This window comes from Polyodon spathula, chromosome 3 (assembly GCF_017654505.1).
Source record: "Polyodon spathula isolate WHYD16114869_AA chromosome 3, ASM1765450v1, whole genome shotgun sequence".
NCBI classification, from domain to species: Eukaryota; Metazoa; Chordata; class Actinopteri; order Acipenseriformes; family Polyodontidae; genus Polyodon; species Polyodon spathula.
The window spans coordinates 77961139-77980951 of NC_054536.1; the positions used below are offsets into that span (position 1 = coordinate 77961139).

At 38.5% G+C, this 19813-nt stretch overlaps 1 protein-coding gene across 2 annotated transcripts in view; it reads right to left on the minus strand.

Annotated features, from left to right (window-relative positions):
• The window catches only part of LOC121313435 (V-type proton ATPase subunit H-like), a 65180-nt gene that overhangs the window by 33898 nt on the left and 11469 nt on the right, over nucleotides 1–19813 (minus strand). For both annotated transcript variants that reach the window (XM_041245963.1, XM_041245962.1), the window contains exons 6-9: nucleotides 11060–11164; nucleotides 10130–10177; nucleotides 8470–8567; nucleotides 7761–7953 (exon numbers count right to left, since the gene is read on the minus strand). In XM_041245963.1, coding sequence (XP_041101897.1) covers nucleotides 7761–7953; nucleotides 8470–8567; nucleotides 10130–10177; nucleotides 11060–11164 — 444 coding nt within the window. The remainder of the gene's footprint in view (nucleotides 1–7760; nucleotides 7954–8469; nucleotides 8568–10129; nucleotides 10178–11059; nucleotides 11165–19813) is intronic.

Sequence of the window (19813 nt, forward strand, 5' to 3'; positions counted from 1 at the left end):
ATAAAGCCTTAACACAACAGGGAGAGAGTATGTAGCCGTGAGAAAAATAATGGAAAAAGAAAGGTAACCTGAAGCAGAATGCTTAAACCCTGAGCTGCAAGGGCAAAGAAATGAAATAGATAGATAAAAAAACTGAAAATGATTGATATCTTTGGAAAAGTAGCAAATTATGATGATGATGAAAAACTACACAAAAAGAATCAGCTGTACATTGATAGACAGACAGATACAAAAAAATCTGTCCACTCTTTGGATAATAAAGATCATAGACGCTTATCCATGAATAATTAAATAAGCACAATTCATTCTGACATCTGGATAATTTGCAGTAACAGAAGTACATTTTTCAGATCAAAATCTTACCAGCAGAACTTTACATGGAGTGTGATTACTCATTCCAGTTTGGTAGAAAGAAACACCTCCAAAGATGACCTCTGGGTCAAACTGCTTAACATCAAACTTTCTAAAATAAACGACACACATACATTTTCAATAACACCAAATAACCTTGATTTGGTATCAGCAAAAATAGTGCAATTCAGTTTAGCAGATAAGGTAAGCAAGAAAACCCATTTACATAGTGTATTCAATTGCTTCTTCAAGCCATTCTGCCATGGTACTTTGTCCTTCTGACAGATGCATTTTTCAAATTGTCATTGCTAATATGCTATGACACCTGGTAAACAGGTCATTGTGAGTTTGGAGACTTTGATTTATTTATCAAATCCATGCACCCAGGGGGGAAATTCATGGCAATATCTCTGGCTAGAAAAGGATGATAAATGCTGGATACCCCTTGAGAACATGCTCTCACTTCAGCTTCCACAAGAGACTACAACTCGTGGGTCTGAAATACAACATTTACAGGGTTTACAAAAAGTGTTATTTACTGGTCATTTACTTATTCTGACCTTTCTGTAATGGGAGGGGAGATGTTTTTTTCACAGCAAACCTAAAATATTACCTTTCGGTAACTTTGTATATGTGAAGCAGAGACACTGACTTTTCCATAGAATTTTTTTCAAGATTTTTATTTTGAGGGATTTTTACCAAAGGCCTAAAGCATTGTAAAGGGGTAAAAAGGCATCTAACACAAGTCTCTAGTTTGAGCAGTTTTTGATTGATTAAAAGGTTGGCAGAGGGGGGATCCAAAATCAATCAACTTTTGACCCCTTGACAGCTCAGATAATTTTGCCATGAACAACCCACAGCACAGTTTAATGTAAATTGGAAAGAAAATGGTAGGGTGTTACCTGTTGTGTGATTTGTCACAGAATGACCCCAAACCTCTTTCCAAAGCCAATACACTGCAAAGAAAATGGTCTGTATGTTTCTCTGATTTGGTTTGTTCAGATTCTAGGTGGTGAAATTATTTCAATAACACAGTTGAAGTGGGTAATTGTTTTCTCTACAAAGCAGCTATTATGTTTAATTTCAGGAGAAAATAAAATACAGAGATGATGCTTTCCCGAAGCAGTGGGTTAACTGAAATGTAATACTTGGATACAAGTAGGGCTTCTGATTTTTGGTTTTAACCCTTTAAGGATCGGAATCATGTTAACACAATCATTCTGAAGTGGGCTTCTAGGACCGTGATCGTGTAAGCATAATAAAAAAAGCACTTTGTTTTGATGACTTACAGGGCCTCCGTACTTTGCAGTACAGGCTTGATGTTGACTTGACGTCACTGAGAGGGACATTTAGTGTCTAAAGGGCGGAAACAATTTACAGCAGCCAGGAAAAAACAAAAGCAGAAACAAAGAAACGTGTTTAGAGCTAATAAAAAAGGGGAAACACTGTAAATCTGATGTACTTATAATTATATTAAAACATTTATTTCATTTCATATGTTTTAATATATGTTTTTACAATATTTATAAATAACGAAATGAGTAACTTATTTTATTTATAAATATTTATTTTGAGAAAATAAAATCGAGTGCAGTGTCCATTATTGCTTTTAAAAACCCTGACAATAAATGTGTATTATGTCACTGCAATCACTTAGGTGAAACAATGTCTTGAAATCTGCCCAAACATCAATATTTTTCAACAAAACTTTCAGGAAGTATTGTAAGGTCCCTCGGGTCATAGAATAATGCATTTTTATACATGTATCTTGAAGTAGAATACATAATAAAAATTACTTAAACTTAAAAAAAATAAAAAAATAAAACATTGTGTTGAAAAAGAAAAGCAAAACATTTGTATGGTTTCTGAAGTACTTTGTAATGTTCCCCAGAATGTTCTGAAAAAAAGAACACCATTCGCAAGATGCTACTGTAAAAAATTAATTTTTAGTGAATTTGTGCAGGATGCAAGTCAACTACAGCCAAAAAATACCTGGTCCTGGGGGAGCATCCCACTGAAAAATGCTTGGTTCTGAAAGGGTTAACCGATAAAAAAAAAAAAAGAAAAAAGAAAAAAAATGAAATAGGTGTATAGCCAATAAATACCGGAACACACTGGAAAAACAGCCGAAACAGTTACTTAATTCACAGACACCCCTTAACCATAAAAAAACATATCTTTCCCATTGCAACTGGACAATGCCCTTCCTTCCTTCCTGACTTATATCTATCATTGGTACGTTCTGAATACTTTAAACCCACCCCAACTACTGAATTGCTGAGCATTCCCACATTTCTACTGGAGACTCCACTTGCAAAATTTTAATAGGAGATTACAATTAGGAATGAAGGCTTGTTTGCAGGATTACAGTCAATTGAACAGAATTGCAAATTGTGGTCAAATGTAAAAAAAAATGCCTACACACAAAAACCATATGGATTCCGTTGGGGAAGACAGCAAAGGAAAGAAGGTACAACTTAAGCATGCAAGTACTTTCAAGTTACTACTACATATTTTGATAAAAAAAAAAAAAAAAAAAAAAAAACACCCAAGCATTTTGGAAAGTAACCAAAAACAATAATTTCATATTTACATAAAATAGTAAAACTATTTAAATAAAATAAAATTCAAAAAAATAAAACCAACAAAACACACTTCCTTTCACGGAATGATTCAAACATTTGGTATTTAGTATTTTACTATGCCACATAACTTGGTACCCTTCTTTTTTATAAAGACAATCAGAACAAGATGTAGCGTGCACGGGAGAAGGCATTAGCAGAGCTGGTAGGCGACGACTCTTTTGTACAGTGGTATCGGGGTAATGCTTCAGTGCGAGAGGTCCCGGGTTCACGCCCGGCCTCCGACTGTGTGATGTGTCTGCCTGCGGGAACCAAGATCACTACAATAATTCACCTTCACCTACCAAAGAAAACTGGAATACTGTTACAACTAGTTTAAACAAAACTAAGTGGATAATAAGTAAGCTATCCTGCTGCAGTTGCGGGTTTGTGCTAGTTTTGTTTGAGACATCGGTCGTGTTCTTATAGCGCAGATTTCCACAGTTCTGCACAGTGCTGCACAGAATCTCAGAGATGCACTGTAGACGTCACTCAACACCCACAAAAATCTGTGCAGATACTACATAGCCCAGCGCAGCTTTGAAATGTTACTGCGGGGGGCTGGCTGCAGCTGTGAACCAAAGGGATGATGCAAAGATCACGAGTGACCTGATAATCGTAATGGAAATAACCATTAAAACTACTGCTGCCACCTTGTTAGTGGAGGCGAATGACATTTTATCATTATACAGTGAAACCGTGAGCAGCCTTGCCAACGCTAGATTAAATAAATAAATCAATTATTTTATTTATAATTTTTACAATAAAGTTAACGTTTATTTATTACATTAAACTGACTGTTGATAACCAGACAAATATAGCACGTTGAAAAGGTCTGGAGAAGGCGTTTCTCTAAAAGCTGCGTGTGAGGTCAGAAAGACAGGAGCCAAGAGCAGCCGGCACAGCAAGCTCTGGGTAACAAAATGCAGCAATTATCAAAATACAGTATCAGTTCACAAAAAGATCTTCCTCAGACACTTTGCTAAGGCTGCAGGTACCATCGCTTGATTTAGAAGAAGCGTGTTTGCAGTTGAAAAAAATGCGTTAACCGGTGTATAACCGAATTATGATAACTGCAGTTTAGAATAAAAGCAACGGTATTAATACCGTAATGTACCTAGACCGTGGTAAACCGAAAAACCGGTATACTGACCCATCCCTATTCTATCAGTCTCACTCAGCCATTGAAAGGTTTTCTCTGCTTTTTCTGGAGAAAAAATGACTAGAGACTTGTGCTTGACATCTTTTTGATGCTTGACATCTTTTGGACTGGAAAAGGGAAAATTGTAATGTCGGACCTGGTCCAACATAGGACCGCAAAGGGTTAAATGTTCTGATATTCTCCATCTGCAAGTACATTCTAAACCTAGAAGCTTGTTGGAGGTCTTCTAGCGGCTACCTTTACATCAAACAGGAGAGTCGACGAATCTTAATAAATACCAGATTACACTTTACACATGGCGCTGCTGCTATTTTTTGCATACAGAAGTGTAAAAACAAACAAACTATTTCAGGACAGAACAAGTACGCTAGATAACTATAACGACCATGAATTCAAACAGCATTACAGACTGACCAAAAATTCCAAGCTAGAATTATGTGACATTTTGAAACCAGGGGGTAGATGTAAGGTACAAGCAAAGTGATTTGCAGGTGCAAAACCCCCATAATGCTGCTATAAATCACATTTAAAAGTCTGATTTTACCGGCCGCTAAACAGGCGCATATGTAAAGAATGGTGTTTATCTGCCGTTATGCACCCGCATCAAATTTGCACTATGCCATCATTAATCCATTAAAATTATATTGAAATGCATTCAAATGAAGAAGAGAATGCCTGTCTGCCACTGCCCAGGACTGCCAGATTGCTACTGTCCAGGCTGACGTCACCACTACAGCCGTCCTGCCACAGACCCCCATAAAACAGTAAAATTTGATGTGAACATTTAATAAAATAGGCTTACTGCACAGTTTAGGATTTGTAGTTTCATTTTCTGCAGGTTCATTAAGAGACACTTCCACAAATCAAAGTCTACAAGTATTAACAGAAGGCACACACTGTAGCAGATATAACAGTATACCAAGATGTAATCTCTCCTCTTCACTGTCTGCACAACCAAAACCCCCACTGCCACCTTAACACCGTCTCTTTTCCCTTCAATAATAATGATTTACAACTATATAAAACTAATGTATATCAACAGAAAGATCCCTTATGTGGCTGCAGTCCCACACAGGGCATACATCTTAATACCATCAAGCTGTCTCTATTAAAAAGAAACCTATGCTGGTAGCCACAATGCGAGGAGATTTTGATCTTTAGCTGCACTTCCAATAATGAAAAGAAAAAAAAAATACAATATATTCTTTCTTCACACACACACACGCACATATTCAGCAACAGTTTTGTTTACTGCCAATATTATTTTACTTTTCTATGGCAGGAGTGGGTATTAAAAAGAATAAAAAGGGCTCAACTGCCAGACAAGATCCAGAGTTAATACAGACTACAGCAGCTGCAATCAGTCACAAAGCAGACAATACGCAGTCACAAAATAGCTTATGAGAGAAAATATTTAACACTAGAATTTAAAAAAAAAAGGTTTAAAAGACTAACGCTGTAACACAGAGTGCTTCCAACATACCTTTATCCCTAGGTAACATCTATAATCTTAAACTCTAGTTGCATTCATTCACAGCAGTGGCAGATCTATATAATGCCACATTTTAACAGGGTTTTTCCACCAGGAGTATTCCTAAGGGTGATTTACAGCCCAATTTAATAACATTGCTACAGAGAATAAAATGCAGTTAAATGAGTTTTTATCTGGCTTTTCAAATCAATGGTGTTGACCTTAAGATCCCAATGCTGACAAGATCTTTCTTTACAGGGTCAATGCAGCCTGTAACTTATCAATGAAAATGATTACATTTCTATGGGTAAAAAAAATATTAAAATCAGCTCTACCTCTCAAATATGTTCGTAACTCTTGGTCTCGTTCCAAGAACACAGGATAATTAGATGTAATCAGAATCACATATCAGAAATTTAAGAGATTATTAGGCCCACAGTTTTGTTCTTTGTCTATCTGATGGAGCTACAGGTGTTGTGTTCAAATATGCTAATTTGAAAATCCACAAAAGCATACTCAGCACATACACATACAGCACTTTTTTTTTATTCCAAGCTGTAGTGGTTAAATGTAACATTGTTATATGAGGAGGTTAAATGTCAGCAAAACTTGCAAAGAAAATGTACAAAATTAAATTTACTGATTGCATAAGTATTCAGTCCCTTAGGTCAGTGCATGGTAGAAACACCTTTTGCAGCAATTACTGCTATGAGTCTTTTTTGGATAGGTCTCTGCTAGCTTTGCACAGTAGGATGGTGAAATTTTTGCCCATTCTTCACGGGAAAATTGCTCTAGTTCTGATAAATTTATTGGGGATCATCGATGGACTACAATCTTCAAGTCTCGCCATAAATTTTTGATTGGATTCAAGTCAGGACTTTGACTAGGCCGTTCAAGAACATGAATTCTCTTTTTGTTCAACCACTCCAGTGCAGCTTTGGCTTTGTGCTTCGGGTCACTGTCCTGCTGAAATGCGAATTTCCTCCCCAGTTTCAAACAGGTTTTCCTCAAGGATTCGCCTGTATTTTGCACGATCCATTACCCCCTCTATCCTGACAAGCTTAATCTTCCCAGTCCCTGAAGAGAAGCATGCCCATAACATGATGCTGCCACCACTGTGCTTGACAGTTGGGATGGCGTTGACTAGGTGATGTACAGTGTTGGGCTTGCGCCATACGTAACACTTGGAATTTAGACCTAAAAGTTCAATTTTTGTCTGCAGTATCAGCTACATGTTTTTTCGCAAACTCCATACGTGCTTTAAGATGAGGCTTTTGAGTAATGGTTTCTTTTCTGCTGACCGTTCATACAGACCAGCTTAGTGTAGTGACCGGCTTATTGTTGATGTGTGAACACTGACTCCCATCTCCGACACAGAAATATGCAGATCTCTCAAGGCCATTGTTGGCTTCAGAGTGACATCCCGAACCAGTTTCCTGCTTGCCTGGCTACTCAGTCGGGGAGGGTGACCTGATCTGGGTAGTGTCTGGGTGGTATGATACATCTTCCACTTCTTACCAATGGACTTCACTGTACTGAGAGGGATAATCAGCGCCTTTGAAATTTTCTTGTACCCTTCTCCTGCTCTGTGCCTCTCTACCACTTTATCCCTGACTTGTTTTGAAAGCTCCTTTGTCTTCATGGTTTGCTAGTGAGTTGCAGCTTGAAAGTCTTTATATACCTGAGGGATATTATCTACAAGTTAAACCGCTTTGAGTAAACACAGGCTGAAACCATTTCACTAATTTTGTGACCTTTCAAACAAATCATTTACACCTGAGCTGATTTAGGGCTGCAGTAGCAAAGGGGTTGAATACTTATGCAACTGAGATTAATCTGTTTTTCTCTGTAAAACTTACTTATTTATTTTCTATATGCATGTTTCAACTTTATCAATGTGGAGTAGTTTTTTAGCTTCTACATGTAAAGTCTAACTTGAAAGCGTTGTGGAGTATGCTCAGGTGCCAACAAAATTTTAAAACTTTGCAGGAGGGTGAATACTTCTGCAAACCAGTGTATACCTCCATTCAGTTCGTACTGACAGATACAGTTGTGCATTCAGTCATCTTCATCCAGCACTTTTTTGGTTTTAATATATGCAGAAAAATCAACAGACACACATGACCAGCTTTATGCATGACAGAGAAACACTCACCCTAAATCCTGCTAGAATTATTCTGGTTACTTTTTCTTTGACAGACTCTTGGAGGATGTCTGACATAGCAGGGACCACATTGTATCGGCGGAGGAATTCACACATCTGAGGGCTGAATGCCAATAGCCAGATACAGAAGATCATCTGATACTGGAGCTGAAATCCACACTTATTGCTCAGGACTGCCATTATACTGAAAAATTAAGAAACACCTCCAAGTTTCATGAAGCAAACCTAATTCAATGTCAAACACACTTAATTCAATGTCAAACATCTTAGTATTCTTACAAAAAAAAAAGGTTTTAATAATGTAGCATGACCTCTGTAGACAAAACATGGTCAAAATATATACTAAAAACATCCATCTTAGAATGCTTCATCAAAAAAATGACCCACAGCCATTTTTAAATCATGTGATTCATGACCTGTAATTGGTAAAACAAAAAAATGTACTGTAGGTGACTGGTACATTATCTTAGTTTCCAAAGCTTTAGTAAACAAGAGGCACCCACCACCCTTTTTTCACATTATTACCAATATTCTTTGGAAAGCATGATGCATTTAATCAGGACTACAATTTTGAAGTTTTAATTAAATTTCCCTGTCAATTCACATGAAAGTGTGGACATAATGTATCATTCAGCACTTATATTACACCTAGATTTGGACTTGGTTTAATCACAAATCTCAGGGGTTAAGGATTACTTACCAACTGACACCATCAGCTTCAACCCATGCAAAACGATACTCATTAACCCTGAGCATCAACTGTAAACACCCAGCAACACACTGCACATACTGGGAACTCTGAAAACCAAGAGGAAATGAATATAAATACATAAAAAAAATGTTACAGCATGAAAAACTATAAATTCCACTCACAAAAACATGAACCTGCAAGTGCATGAAAGTATGGGTTTCAAAATAAAAATAATTATAAAATAAAAGTTCCTGCAACACAAGGTTAAAAAAATGTTGTAGTGAAAGGGTTAATTTTCACTGGAAAACAACTGTAATGCAGTGATACACAACTGTGGCCCTCGAGATCTAATCCAGTCCAGGTTTTTACACAAGCAGGTTCTAATGTAGTTAATAGAAGCTGCTAGAGGCAATTAACTAATTTAGGATCTGGTATGAACAAAGACCAGGACTGGAATCGATCTCGAAGGTCAAAGCATGATACAATATGTATCACTGATACATGTGATGGGCCTTAAGGGCTACTTGTGTGATGTATAATAAGAATTATACAATCATTTAACAATAGATTATTGTGTTTAAAAAACTGAAATGAAATGCTAAGGAAATTATATAGTAAAACCTACATTGTGCTTTAGGTCTAGTACTGCAATAAAAATAAATCATTACACCTTTACTCAAAACAGCCATATTTTGTAATGTCACAAACAATTTATCATACTGGATTTTTGAAAAACTGCAAATATGATGTCACTACCTCAAATGATTTATTAACATGAGGCTTTGACACAGTGTGGCATCCGCTTTGTAAAATGACTGGCATGAAATACTGTAATTAAGATTTCTTGTACATTACCCACAATCTAACTTGACCTACACAATTCACAGAATACCGTTGTGTGCAAAGCAAATTAACCATATAATTTTAGAAAATTGTTTTACATTAAAATTACTTTTAAAGGATCTAGGACTAACAAAATAGTTCTAATCAATCCGACCTTATAGGTGATACAATCATTATGTAGGTCTCACATTTTCCTACTTGTACGACACCTTTACTGTAAATGCAATTTGATTATGTTTTTTTTTTTGTTTGTTTTTTTGTTTGTTCTTTTTAACAGTGCCTCCCAGCACATATTTTAGACATTCTCCTTCAACATCTTCTGATTCAAAATTATATTATCAGAAAAGCCATGAAGTGAGCACAATTATAAAGGACTATGGTTTAATTTAAGACAGCATTAATTCTGGAATGCACTTCACGAATAGTACCACCCATCATTAAATTAATATTACATTTCCATACAGAGAATAACAATGTTTTTACCAGTACACAAGTGTTGTAATAAAGTGGGGAGTATTCTACTCTACCCACACTTATTACTTGTGATTTCAGGTCAAAACTATATCTGATTTTGAATTATTCAGTGCTAAAACACCAAATTCTTTTTTTAAGCATTTGTTAAAGTTGCTTTGCCCAGCATACAGCTGCAATACATTACCAAAAAGATGTAACACCCTAGTACTGGTTGCCAGCGACCATTTTAATGTCTCTGGTGCACCTGTATCTTACAGTCAATAGTCAAGACACTTCAATAAACTGCATTGCCACTGTGTACCCTGCGTTATTTACATTTTACAAAGTAACTTTCAGACATTTAAGTACTTACATCACTTGGAGAAACTGTTCCAGTTTCAGCACTTGCAGCACGCAGTTTCTAAACAACAAATAAAAATGTCTGTGTGAAAAAACAAAATGTGCTATATATGCAAAGTGCCAGACATACACTTAGTCCATCAAGAAAAAAAACACTAATTGTAATATAAAAAAAAAAAAAAAATATTCCTACAATAACTATTATTGCCAAAATATGAATTAAGTGTTAACAATAATGTACTTCATAAATACCATAATTGTGTAATTTGATCTCAATCAAATGTGGATTGAATGGTCTTACTATATTCATAACTGTTTCCAATATGATACAATTACTTGTCAACCCTTTTTCTTCCAGGAGCTAACAACAGTGAACGAATGACCAGTAAAGTACAAACATCAACAATATCCTCAACCCCAACATGAGTGTTGACGATTAGAATAGGCTTGACAAATACTTGTATCACCATGAAAACATGTATCAATAGATCAAACTCACTTAGTTGTGGTCTGTAATGAATGTACATAATGTTGTGATGATATTTATGGTGTGAATTCATGTTTTAAAAAATAAATTACAAAATTATATTAGCAACAGTAGGTCCTATTCTCATTTATATTTGTATTATTGTGGGATTTCCACATATAACTAGTACTGTGCATTTATTATATATATATATATATATATATATATATATATATATATATATATATATATATATATATATATATATATACACACACACACACATATATATACACAGATATTAAGAAAATAATTTAAAAAATGCACACACATACATCACGTTACATAAGAAAATCTCATAAAAATCACCATGCAAAAGGACTTCTTGAAACACTGAAATGAAAGTTAAAAATGCCAAAAGGACGTGTGTGTTATTTGTTATTATTTTGTTTTAATACAGTACAAGAAAAAAATTACCTGGGAGCTTAACTGAGTTTTAATCCAGTTGAAGTAGTAATTCAGATCACTACCTTCCATCAGTTCCCTTCCCCAGGCTGCCAGTTTTGCAATAATTCTTGCAGCCTGGAATACAGAAATTTGAAAAAATAGATCAATCATGCACATTTTATTTTTTTTTATTTTTTTTAAGAAGAGTTCTTATGCAATAACTAAACCTTATATATGTCAATATTGAAAGGTTTACATCATTAAATGGGATAACTCATGGGTGCTCGGTTGTCAGAAATGTAATGATTCTGGGTGCAGAACAGGCTCTGATGGTATTTGGGAATTTCTGCTTCAATGGGGGGTGATCAGAGGTTGTTTGAATAGTACGACACTCCTCGATAAATTCCTTTAAATACTCCCTGATCCGTATAAATTATTTATGTTAATCAACAATCTCCAATCCTGACTGTGTGAGAGGTTTCCCAATTCAGGGTTTAAAAAAGGATATGAACTAACACCTTGAGCCTGGGGTCTAAATATCCATCTTGATGCCATGTGTCTCAGATTAACTAAGATAATCTGTGAAATAATTCAGTACAGAAACCACATTTTTTCATATTATGAATTTCAGGTAGTGTGTGGTTCAATTACAATGAGAGATGCAATTATAAGAAGCTAAATACTGGCATTTCAGGCGTTTTTTTAAATCTTTTCATAATAATTACAGTTTATCGAACCTACTGTTTTGAGTGGTCTTACACTCCAGCACAGTTATGCAAAGCTGAATTGAAGTGGTCTTTTCTAAACAGGTCTGCAGTGTTAAAGCACTTGGCAGAACACCTTAAAAAAAACTATTTTGTTAAAGGCAGAAAAGGTGTGCAAAATGTAATAGACAGATAGAGATAGATTAGGCACATCAATTAAATTTAGTCAGGAGCACTATACCACATTAGTGCAATATGTGATGGGTCTAAAATAGAACAGTAATTTGATGATGTTGACGATGGTTTCCATAGAAATCTTGCAGGCAGAATTATCTACATTTTCAGATGAAAGAATAATTAATAACTTGATTTAAACTATCAATAGGGATGAATTTTTTTTATGGAGATTGGTCTTTAAAAAGAGCCAGTTAGATAATTAAAATAACGTTTCAGGGACTACAGTGCAGGCAGACACCTGTTTTAACGATACATCAAGTACGTGACCAACATACTGAACATCCACCACCATGGTAGTAAATTCCAAATTAGCGCTAAAAGGTTGATGACCAGACAGATAACAATCAGAATTTGCAATTAAATGTTTAATCACAATTTCATCAGTGATTCTCCAGAATCTGATATTCTCAAAACTATCAAGTGTTCCACAAATGCATGTAGAAATGATGGACAGATGTACGGACAGACATCAAGCCACTGATTTTATGTTTTCAAAAATTGCTGTTTTTCATTTCACAAAACAGTAATTTCAGTTTTTCTTCATCTTCTACTTATTACTGGACACATGTGCCATTAACTTTCAAACTCTGTTCTTCAAGTAAAAGCTAATAGATTATTTATTGTTGTTTGTGTTTAATTTAATCAAGCAACAGTTCATAGAAGTGAAAAATACACATCATCTAAAAGAAATATATACTTAATATCAGCTAATAACGATACTGAACAGCATTTTAAATGCTTAATACTAAAGTTTAACTTCACCTAATAGTTTGAACAAGTTACAATGATTTAGCTGACATGGTGCACATTTTTAAACAGTCTGAAGCAACATTATACCCCCATCTCATTGGTTTACTTTTGGTCAGGAGAATATTCCTCAGAAAGTTTGGCACAAAGGTGGACTGTCGCAGCTAAAACAAAACAAACGTCATACAAACACACCAAATAATTATTTTATTATTTCACCATTTAGCAGACGCTTTTATCCAAAGTGACTTACAGAGAGCATAGTGAACTATGCATCACTTCTGCATCCAAAGGACAGAGCACAAGGAGATTGTAAGAATAATTAAATAATTGATAATTTAATGTTTATCTGGGTTTATTAGTTCTCTTATTAATAATATTTAATTGACGTGTTACGAAGATTGAAGATTTGCTATGAACACACATACACATGCAAACAAATGTTTAATCAACAGTAGTATTTTATAAAGTACACAAATATTAAACAGAAATCAGAAAAGTCAGAAAGTAAATCTCTTCGTCTGTAAGCACAAAACACAAATCCAAGCAGGCAATTGAAATATGACACCGTCTGTCTCCTCACACACAAGGAGCAGCTCAAGCAAGCTGCGACATAGCTAGTAGCTTGCTCACACATACACGCCCACATAAGAGCACAGCCTCATCTGAGATGATGCAGACAATCTAAGAATATATCACATTAAGCTAATTAATAGATTAAGGATATGGCAAGTTTACTCTAAAAGAAATTCTTCATACAACAATATGAGGTAGATTACTTATAGTTACTTCAAGTTTCACTAAAAGTTACTTCATGCAGAAAGGGTGCAAACAAAATAATTAACAGTTCAATTCTACGTGAATGTGTTACAGTTAATTTATTTCCATGAAAGAAAAATGCAGCTGGAGTTATACTTACCGTTTCCTTGAAGCTTAGATCTTTGGTCCACTGGTTTGGAAACTCAGTCTGTTGAAGTGTTCCGTCTAAAAGGCTCTCCTTTCAGCAACGAAGTCTTCAATCCCACATCGGATCAAACTCGGCAACAAAGCTTTCAATTCTCGATAGAATCAACAAACAACAGCGTCCGTCTGCTCTTGTCCTCCTCGCTGAATCTTTTAGCTAGGTAGGTAGCAAGGCACAGTTTATTTTGGATACTGTGGTTTGAGGTGTACAGCAGACCTAGACTGGTTTGTCTGATAACAGTCTCTAAGTTTTACTGCCGACCTCCAGCCGGGCCTCAGTCTCGTTGCTTGTGGTCGCTGACTCTCTTGCAGCTTGCTTCATCGTCTTGGGTCCGTTTCAGGCAGAGTCCCGTCTTGGGACTGTTTTTAGGCAGAGTCGCAGAGTTGCAGCTTTTCTTAGCAGAGTGACAGCACCTTGTTTAGCATTCAATGTGGAACGTAAAATGTTTAGTTTTGCTTGGATATTTATAGTCTTTTCACTCTGCTAAATAACCACTTTCATAAGATCATTTGTGTCTCTTGCCTTTTTTTAAACTCCTAGTCCTTCGATGTTTTAATGTCCTTTTCACTGGGACATCACTAGTTTACGTCCTCCTTGCGTCAAAACAATTGTTGCACGTATTCAACTTTCCGCTCAGCCTAATCCAGTCCAGGCACCGGTCACCTAATCAGTAGGTCACATAGTTCAGTATGTCTGCCCCCTTCTCAAGACACAGCAGTATGCCCTTCTTCTTAAGACACACAATTTCATTAATGAATCCAGTTACATTTCTAATACACGTTCATGTATTATCATATTCAGGGAATATGTCCCACAAGGTTAAGTGACTTGCTCAGGGTTTCACACCTTGAGTCAGTGGCTAAGGTGAACCTGGAACCTCCTGGTAACAAGCCCCTTTCTTTAACCACTGGACCACCAAACGTCCTTATTTTAGCGGAAATTCCATTACCTTGGACCTACAGACAGACAGCAACTTTTGCTGTTAATGGCAGCGCTTCAACCCACAGTACTTGTGTGAGTGTCAACGTCCTGGTCTGGAGAAATCATCACTCAGCCGTCTTGTCATACGTGGGATCTGGCCACAGCGCCCCCCACGTATCCAGGCCAGAACAGATACTGTTCTTTTTTGAAGAATTGTTTTTTGAAGAAAGAAAAACAAAGATATGTAGAGGTATGAAAGCTGGCTGAGGAATCCCAGCACACCTCTGAGAGGAGGCATCTACTGTGGGACAGCCCCCAGGATATCTTCATGGATTTCATCAGCCTGAAGCCCGAGGTCAAGCTGTGGACAGAATGGAGGATGTAGTGGAGTCAGTCTTCGAGGAGTGGAAGGCAGAATGGTCCCAGATTGCATGAAGAGGAAAGCTACCAGGAGGGATGCCTGTTCGTCATCGGCCAGGTAATTGTTTTTGCTTCCAGCAGCAGTTTCGCGGTCAGAAGTTCTGTTGCTGGACGGAGCACAAGAGAGAGCCACCATCTACAGAACGGGGGAGGGGATGTCCCACAGCCCGGTGACTGGAAGTTGTAACCCCGGACCTGTGAGTCTGGACATATGGTCGCTGGAAAGAACTCCCAGGTCGCTGCACAAGTGGCTGTTTGGTCTTCTGCTCTGCTCTCCCTGGTGGCCCAGATGTCCCTGCACGGTTGCCTGGGCTCACATTTCTGCCTGGGGCTGCAGCCAGATGGTCGCCTGCCTGCGCTCCGAACGTCTTATCCACTGCACCCAGGTCCCCTGTCGCTGGGTTCTCGGACCTAGCATAAAAGCGCCATACTGTGGGCCAACCCTCCCTCAAGGATGGGAGAAAGACAATAGCAGGCTTGAGGGAGGGTGGTTGTGTTTTAGGGGAGGAGGGAGATGGCTGTTGGGGCCATATGTGCTGCGTACAAGGGGGGGGGGGGGGGGGGGGGTATATGTCTAGCAGCAGAAGGGCCCCGTGTGTAAATATGGAACAGGGCAGATTTTGTGTGTTTAAAAGGGTTATCGTATTTAATTTATTGTGGTTTGGCAGGGGAGATGTTTGGAGCTCGTTTCTACCAAACTACATCCCTTGAAATGCGTGGTCAGCAGCTAATGATTTATTGACAAATTAGCTATTGACCATACATATTAAAACCTTTGCGCAGATTGTGGCCATAAGCTTGGATTTGTCTGTGTTCAGTGTGGGGTTTTTGACCGGAGAAAGCGTGCAAGAAGGAGAGACAAGAAGGTAAAGATTTAAAAGAAAATAAATACAATTGCTACTCGTGCTGGAAGGACCAGCACGGTACTTGCTTGGTGTCGGTTTTCTGCATTCGAGATTTGTTTTTATTTTGTCTCTGTAAGCTGTGTTTAGTATGTCTTTTGATTTATTCTTGTTTGAATAAATGTGTGCTCAGCCCGCTGTACTTGTGCGAGTGTCAAAATCCTGGTCTGGGGACTTCACCACTCACCCATCCTGTCACAACGACAAACATGACTGAACTAGAATATCAAAGAATACAAAAGAATCCCAAATGCGTTTATGAAACAGAAACCAGTCACATGACCACATGAATAAGGCAGCCATCTTAGATCACAGATCAAGTAAAGACTACCTCTAGCTTAACAAGAAAACATTTCCACTTACGGTGATTACAACACCACCCAACTGATTTATTACATTTAAAGATTTATAATTTATAATTTATTTAAAACTTAGTTTAATTTCAGCTGGAGTCCACATTGAACTGTGAAACCAGTCAATAACCTAGTTAATTCATGATTAAGAGGAATGTGTTTTTATTGTATGCAGTCTGTCAATGTTGAGCATTCAGTGCTCGTCTACTGGGGGGTTAGGGTGGGGGGGGTGTTATACACATCATACATATAGGAGGGGTCATATGCAAAAAAAAAACTATAATAATACACATATCCCCTCAACTCAATACCACACGACCAGCATGACAGTAAACAGAGGTGAAGGGTTCTTACCTTTGCATATCAGTAAGTTAGTGATCAGCAGATGTGTCAGCCACACGAAGAGCATAGTGTCTGGTTTTCACTAACTGTACTGTGCAGAATTTTTTTTTTTTTTTTATATGTGTAAATATCAGAACTATAGACTACAAGGCCAAAGCAACATTGGAGTGGCTCAAGAACAAAAAGGTGAATGTCGTACAGTGGCCCAGTCAAAGTCCCAATCTCAATCCCATTGAGAATCTGTGACACTATTTGAAAATTGTGGTCCACAAGCGTCGTCCAACCAACCCTAACAACCTGGAGCAAATCTGCCAAGAAGAATGGGCCAAAATCACTCCGACACTGTGTGCAAAGCTGGTACATACTTACCCCAAAAGACTTAATTATTGCAGCAAAAGGTGGCTCTACCAAATATTAATGTGTGGGGGTTGAATACTTATGCAAGCAAGATATTTCAGTTTTATATTTTTCTTAAAAATATTTCCCCAACATAAAACCAATGTCATCTTACAATAATTGATTTTGAGTTTAAGTGTTTTAAAATAAAATATCAAACAGAATAACATTTCAATGTACCATTTGTAATTCAGTAATATGAGAGAATTGGTCAGGGGTCTGAATACTTTTCCAAGGCACTGTGTGTGTATGTGTGTGTGTGTGTGTATATATATATATATATATATATATATATATATATATATATGTAAGGTACCAGGGAGGGGGGTAAAATCCTTCCCTGTTAAAAAACCTTGTGAGAATGCACATTTGGGTGTTATGGGGTTTAATTGTAATTGTTTTAATGATTTAGTTAATCCTCGGCACCTGATCGTAATTATAAATTAGAGACAGGTGCAGGGTATTTAAAAGAGGCAGCCAGACTGATCGGGGCTGCTGAGTGAAGAGCCCGACTGCGTGTGTGTCCAGTCGTATTGAAGAGAGTGCTGAGAGAAGCCCGTTTTGGTGTTTGTCAGGTAAACGGCTTAGCCGTCCTGTGGTTTAGTGAGAAACCAGTCTATGTTTAGTCAGAGCTCCAAGAGGGAGCTAGGCATTTGTTTGGTTTTTTTTTTTTGTGTTTATTAAAAAGTGCGCGTCAGCGCCGTAAAAAATCAATTTTTGTGTCCTGGGTCTATCTTAAAGGGGCAACGAACTCCGTGAGTGCGAGGATCGTTTACATATGGTACCAGAAGTGTGTGTGGGCGCCCCTATGACCCAGTAAAATGGAAACCCTAGAGGATTTGGTCGCTTTGATGAAGAGAAACACTGCTGCTCAGATTGAGCAGAATAAGAGATGGAGATTGGAACTTGGACTGCCAGAGCCAGAGCCGACGGAGCTGGATCTGCTGCTCCAAAAATGGGAGCAGGCAAGACAAGCCCAGCCGCCGCTCCCAGAGCCCAGAGAGGAGGAGCCGCCGTCCGAGGAGCGGGTCGACGAAGCGGCTCGCAGCGCCAAGAGGAAGAGGAGAGGGCCGCCGGGGTTCTCCCAGCGAGACCCCAGAGAATAAGAGGGGGGTCAGGAAGCCCTCGGCGGCGAGAGTCGCGGGTTCAGAGGAACGAGAGGAGCCGCCGCCACACACAACGAAGGGGGACAAAGCGGAGCACTGGAAGGAAACGAGACTCCCAGCGCCCAGAGAAGAGGAGCCGCCGCTCCCAGAGCCCAGAGAGGGGAGCCGCCGCTCCCAGAGCCCAGAGAGGAGAAGCGACGAACAGAGAGGAGGAGGTGAGGTGCCCACCTCCATCACCCCAGCGAACCAGTCCGGCACTGCCAGGTGCGGTCCCTTGCCCCTTGCTCCTGGACACCCTGCCGGTCTTCCTAGACCTTCCTGCGCTGGACCTGGAGCCCAGGAGTCTGCAACATTGGCCACAGCTTTTCCCCTGGTTCCCTGCTCCGCTCTTCCCGAGCACCCAGACGTCGCTGGGCTGCTGCCAGACGTCGCTGTTGCTCCCCCTGTTCGCTGCTTCGCTCCCCCTGGGTGATCGGACATCGCTGCGCCGGTCCCCAGTGGAAGATCTCTGTCCACTGCTGCATCCTCCTTGTTCCCCGGTCGTCACTTCGGTCGGCCCTGTCATCCCGGTGGGGTCCCTTGTCGCCGGTTCAGGGTCCCTTCCCGGAAGTGCCGGAAGGTTCGACCCACCCTCAAGTCCGCCCGTGGAAGAGGGCGGAAATTGACATTTCGGGACTTGAGTGTGGGTGGTTGTGTTTTAGGGGAGGGGGTGGCCTTGGTATGGCCGATCAGTGTTTCACACTTGGGGGGGAGGATGTGTAAGGTAGCAGGGAGGGGGTTAAAATCCTTCCCTGCTAAAAACCTTGTGAGAATGCACATTTGGGTGTTATGGGGTTTAATTGTAATTGTTTTATTGTTTAGTTAATCCTCTGCACCTGGTCGTAATTGTAAATTAGAGACAGGTGCAGGGTATTTAAGAGAGGCAGCCAGACTGATCGGGGCTGCTGAGTGAAGAGCCCGACTGCGTGTGTGTCCAGTCGTATTGAAGAGAGTGCTGAGAGAAGCCCGTTTTGGTGTTTGTCAGGTAAACGGCTTAGCCGTCCTGTGGTTTAGTGAGAAACCAGTCTATGTTTAGTCAGAGCTCCAAGAGGGAGCTAGGCATTTGTTTGGTTTTTTTCATTTCTGTGTTTATTAAAAAGTGCGCGTCAGCGCCGTAAAAAATCAATTTTTGTGTCCTGGGTCTATCTTAAAGGGGCAACGAACTCCGTGAGTTATATATATATATTATATATATATATATATATATATATATAATATATATATATATATATATATATATATATATATATATATAGATTTTAACATAGTGTTACAACAAAACCGGAACGCCTAGTGCAAGGACAGAACGGTCTTAAACAACGCTTGCCAGAATTTGTGCAACAGTTTCTTAAACAGCAAGTGATGTGTGGGACTAACATAAGAAACAGGATCGACAATGTGCAATTTAAAAAATACAAACTCCTAGCAAAACACCTGTTTGTCTCCAGTTTATTATTAGAAGGACCTGAGAAATAAGATATCTGCTGTATTTTTAAAATGAGAAACACTTTGGCTTTATTGTAGACATAAATGAAAAAAAAACACAAAAACTAGAAGTGCATATGTCTATACATTCTTTATTTTTCATATTGCATACTTAATAGTTTTAGAGAAAAAAAAATGGCAGTACAGCCACCAGTAAGTATTGAGAAC